Source organism: Anopheles darlingi, chromosome 2, assembly GCF_943734745.1.
Source record: "Anopheles darlingi chromosome 2, idAnoDarlMG_H_01, whole genome shotgun sequence".
NCBI lineage: Eukaryota > Metazoa > Arthropoda > Insecta > Diptera > Culicidae > Anopheles > Anopheles darlingi.
Window position 1 is genome coordinate 5777501 of NC_064874.1, and position 5000 is coordinate 5782500.

Below are 5000 nucleotides of genomic sequence, written 5' to 3' on the forward strand. Positions count from 1 at the left end.
TTCTACCGAGAACCGAGAGCAGGCAAGTCGGTGGTGTTCAGCGAAGGAACTGTTCCCAAGCCTATCGTGTAATGCACGCACAGTATAGCATAAAGTGGATGCGTAATGGAAGGTGATTTTGTCAGATAAATGCCGCACTTCCGGCTATGTGGACCACTATCATGAGAGAATTGGATAAAAACTATCGTGTCGTTGCGTTTCGCTTGTTGTGCCTATTGTTTGTCGAGTCTGTGCAAAAGCACTCACAACGAAGTAACTTCGGTTACTACACGGAATAATGGGTATTTCTATTCCGTGTGCTATCTCGTCCCTTTTCTTATCGTCTACTTTCAGAATCTATAAACCTCTACATCCCCATCCCAATTGTGTTGTCTTCATTCGCGAATGAAAGATAACTTCATTTGTAATCTTCATTCCATTTGATAGAGCGTGAGATCTGGGCTCGTTTTGCGTTTAACTTAGTTTCGATTGTTTTAAATTTGTGCAACATAACCACCAAACTAATGCTTGTTTCTGCAGGGCTCAAAACTTCTTACTTCATGCTAACCATCGTTAAGTTATAATATAGTAATTTATACTCATTAAATGAAGGCAGACGACCTATGGAGCTTAGAGCATGTGTGTGCTGTGCTCTCGACTGCATCGGGATGAACGGCAGCACAAAGACAGAAAGACACAGGATTAATTTAACCTAAACCCTCTTCTGTCTCCTCTAAACTTATGATTAGATATTACATTATTAATTAATTAGCATCAGGCCAATGCAATGGTATCGTTATTCCGGTACACTATATCGATGCAGTTTGTGTGGTTTAGTGAAGCGCTTGCAGGAGTGAGACTGTACGAATGGGGCACAGAATGGAAAAAAAAAACAAATAGTTCGTTTAATTGGAAGGTGCCGTCTTGTGAGTAATGGAAAGCAGTGCACATGCTTATGATGATGGCCAACGGAAACTAGAAATGAAAAGGTAACAGCAAAGGCAATGTCAGAGAAATATATCGAAATAATGCTACAACTTGGAGCTCTTTTATTTCGTTGAGTTACTGCTACACAACTTGACGGGTTATCATTCGATCATCAGCACCATCAGTTTGTTGTATTCTATGTTAATGTCAGGAAACGCAAAACCTTTCTTCTCCAAATCTTCATACTTTTCTACGACCTCATCACGAAAACCCACCTTACTGGCTGGGCTCTGTGATCCTGGATGCGAGAAAACAGTTGCGGAGAGTTTCAGGCCGAGAGACTTGCAGAGCGGAATGCGTGCGTAAAGAATCTCCTTCGCCAGTCCAAGTCTACGGTAACGCGGATGCACCGAAAGACCCCACGCGGACAGAAAACACTCGATCGGATAACGTTCAAACAGCTTTGCTTGCTCCGTCATGTACAGCGTGCAGTTGATCATCTTTTCCAAACCGGCACTATGGAATGGTTGCTTTGACTTGCCATCAGTCCGTGAAACAACGTTCAGAATATTGGCACCCACGAGCTCACCGGTATCTTCGCGAAGGCAAACAACCGCAGAGTGTTGTAAGAGGACCTGACGCCACAAATTGCTGAGTTCACGTATTCCAACAGGATCGCTGGTCAAACGTATGGAGCGACAAATAGGTTCATCCCGCATAAAGTAAGAACACATGTGGTCAATGCATTCCTCAAAACGCTCCTCGGGCACATCCTGGACCACGTAGCTAATAAGTTGATTGGTTGAATCCGGTGCACGACCGCTAAATCGATGCCACACTGAGGGATATGGAATGGTATCAAGGCGCTTCCAGGTCCACATTTGGTAGATCAGTGTCTTCGCTCACTACGAACAAGACAATGAACGCGTACAGGGATGGAGTCGCTTTCAAAGTAAAGTATGCTGTGTGATAAGCTATCAACACTGATAAGAACCCTGGTAGTAGAACATCGGCCCACACATCAATCGTTATCGAATGGTCGAATCGAACAACAGGAAATCCGAAGCAGAAATATTTCATTCTCTTTATTGTAGTCCTTCGGTACATTTATTTTCTTTGTTTGACCATTTGAACAGCGAACGTGCGAGACATGCATTAAGGTATTTAATTTGTGTTACTTTGCGTGACAAGATCAACATCATTTCAAAATGATATTTGCAAGAATGAAAACTGAAATTTTAATGATTGAATGTTTCATTTCCTTTTCATTGTAGTTCTCTGCAGCAAGGCATAGACAGAGTACGCCATGTTGAGTGTCTGCAAGAAGAAAATGGTCGTTTATTGTTAAATTATTACTATTGGGTCGACTCTTTTTTATTCAACGTACTGTAGTGTAGGCCTGCAAGTTATAGTTGAAGAAATGATATGCCGTCAAGGTAAATGGTTTATTCAGTCGCTGCAACAGCATGAGTATAATTTTACGATCTTTCAGATGCATATTGTACCACTGGGAGCTGTAAACAGCAGTTTTGAGGACATTGCTTTTACGTGTCACTTCATTACCAAAGTGGCAAGGTAGATACATTTGGAACATCATTGCGATCATGTACAGCAAGTTTTGGATGGCTGTGAGCTCCGATAGGTTGAACTGTTTGGAAAAATACGGTGTCCAGAAGATGTGCAACAGCTAGTTCGATAACGTCTAATAAGACATACATACCATTGATGAGGCCTTGACAGCTGTAGCACAGATTACTAATCCGCTAGCACTGAACTGGGCGAAGAAGGCAGGGGAATAGAGTTTCTCTACTTCCCGAAGCATTCTGTCATACAAAGATAATTGGATGAAACAAATAAAAACAAATAAGGAGCAACAACATGTGGAATGTACTCACTGCAGTAACATTTCATAGTGGTCAACAAGCCCAACGAAAGCTCTTTCGAATTCTTGAGAGGTACGCAATTGTCGGAATCGTTTTGCTAACAAATCCAATTGAATACTGATCATTCCAAGCAGATAGCAGAGTTGTGCATCGCCCGAAACATTGACCAGCATGTGAAAGTACATGCCAATGATTTGATAGGCAAAGATAACTCCATAATTGACTCGTGCTTCCGGTCCATACTCAATTCCAAACATCCAGGGAAAATATGGTGTCCGATACTCTTTGTGCAGTAGGTACAACATAGCACTACTAACGGCTGCGCATCCCATTATAAAATATAAGTAATAATAGTATTTGATCACACCGATACCTTTACGATGAAGCTCTGTCTCTAAATCATCCTGAGGCTTGAAATTTTCACCCAATGTCAATTGATACAAGCGACAAATTTGATCAAACTTGTAGTATGTTATCAAAGCCTTCAACACCATGACAACCTCAGTGAACACGATGTACATGATGTAAAGGACAAGTTGCTCGAATGTCTGCATTACAAACATATTGAGGACTAGTGCAAAGAGATAAACGGCCATCAGAACGAAATTGAAGATGTATCGGTATGCTCGATAGAACAGTCCTTGCGGTTGCTCATTGTAGAGGGCACAGATCTTCCAAGTCCACACTGTAATTCGCACGGGAAGTATGTAGTTGTCCCACTTGAGCTTTTGACTTTTCAATGTTTGTTCGGCAAACATTTCCACTTTGCTCGTCATCGTGCTTCTTCACGAATGTCTTCGATTGCACTGCAGGTAAGGAATAAGTCGTAGCTGAATGGTAAGTATTGCTCAAGAGCAAAGCAGTACTTAATTATAGTTTACGTGCATGTGTTTAGTCTTCCTAAGCGTTGGAATGCTTCAACGAGTATTTGGGTATGTTAATATTTAATGGTCTTAAACATAAGAACTATTAATTACTAGTTTTATTCCGCAATCCACCGAGCAGATTTGAGTGACGTAAACATTTTTAATTGTCGCTCGTTCAACTAATGTATTTTAATTAATCCTCTGTTATGCCATTCGTTACAGGAAGAAGTTTTATTGCTAGAGCACTTATTTTTCACATTAAATTTTGTAAAGGAAAATTAAGAACGCAGCTGTAATTCGTACTTTCCATAATCATCAGCATAAGATTTATAAACAAAGTAGTTTAATTATTGTTTAGCGAAATGTTTTGAGAAATTCCTAAATGATTGAATATTCCAACAAGTATGCAGGCCATGGTTTGTTCATCACTAGTGTGAAGACATAGTGTATTCATTCTATCTATTTTAATTTAAAAGGATATCTCTGGTGCGTCTTCAATTAAGCCAGAATCATCGGGCCTGGTTTATGGTTTAGTGATTGGCTATTTAACTCCAGTGGCAGTAGTGTTCGTAAAATAGAATGAAAATTAAATCATTCTTCAAATATTCAATTATTCGCTGGAATCCTGTTACCTTCCACTGCTGCTCGCATGTCAATATGAGTTCGAGATTCCCGGTTTATGGCATGAGCCTTGCTAGAATTAACATTCAATTTATTGGTTGGCTTCTACAAAAAAGAAATGGAAACACTGATGGTAGGTTTGAAAAAAAAATCTTTAATTAACGACTAATTTTTCATTACATTCGATTTCGACGTAATTATAGGGTTGTCACGGTCTGATTTCTGTAAAATCTTTGACTCTTGATCCGATGACCATTAGATCATTTCGTCAGTTCCAGTCCAACTGTCGTGTCCGTAACATTACCATAGTCCTCAGCCAAGGATGTACGATACAAGTCGCTTTATTTTTCCAATGCGCTTTTGCATGTGGGCATGGAAATTGTGTGGCATCTTCAATGCTCCTGTGAAGAAGTCTATTCCGTATAGGATTTATTGTTACACCTTCTACATCTTTATAATGGCGCTCTACCTCTGTGCACTGGTGTTGAACATATTCGTTTCACAAACCTTCGAACAGCTTGTGTTTTACATCATGTACATCGTGCTTACGGAGACAGCCATGTGTCTCAAAACGTGGACCAACTATCGTCTGTTTCCTGTTATCTGGAGCCTACACGAGACTACGATCGGCACCTCGTTCCAGCCGTTGGATAGCTATGAAAAAGATGCCCAAGATCGGACACTCCGGACGTTTAATCGGTTGTATTACATCTACATTTTTGTG

The 5000-nt window shown here is 40.4% G+C and overlaps 4 protein-coding genes across 4 annotated transcripts in view; 2 read left to right on the top strand and 2 right to left on the bottom strand.

Annotated features, from left to right (window-relative positions):
* The window catches only part of LOC125949584 (actin-related protein 1), a 2891-nt gene extending 2732 nt beyond the window's left edge, over positions 1-159 (top strand). The window contains exon 4 of the mRNA XM_049676727.1: positions 1-159. This exon is cut by the window's left edge and continues 616 nt beyond it. The gene's annotated coding sequence lies outside the window, so the exon portion shown is untranslated.
* A 733-nt stretch (positions 160-892) lies between these two features.
* LOC125949587 (uncharacterized) lies at positions 893-2039 on the bottom strand. Its single transcript, XM_049676731.1, has one exon. The coding sequence runs from the start codon at positions 1785-1787 to the stop codon at positions 1068-1070; it is 720 nt and encodes a 239-aa protein (XP_049532688.1). The 5' UTR covers positions 1788-2039; the 3' UTR covers positions 893-1067.
* A 145-nt stretch (positions 2040-2184) lies between these two features.
* On the bottom strand, positions 2185-3565 carry LOC125950959 (uncharacterized). Its single transcript, XM_049679372.1, has 3 exons — positions 3163-3565; positions 2645-2796; positions 2185-2554 (listed from the first exon to the last, which is right to left on the bottom strand). The coding sequence occupies exons 1-3, from the start codon at positions 3563-3565 to the stop codon at positions 2285-2287; spliced, it is 825 nt and encodes a 274-aa protein (XP_049535329.1). The 3' UTR covers positions 2185-2284.
* Positions 3566-4956: 1391 nt separating this feature from the next.
* The window catches only part of LOC125950768 (putative odorant receptor 71a), a 1014-nt gene continuing 970 nt past the window's right edge, over positions 4957-5000 (top strand). The window contains exon 1 of the mRNA XM_049679026.1: positions 4957-5000. This exon is cut by the window's right edge and continues 317 nt beyond it. The gene's annotated coding sequence lies outside the window, so the exon portion shown is untranslated.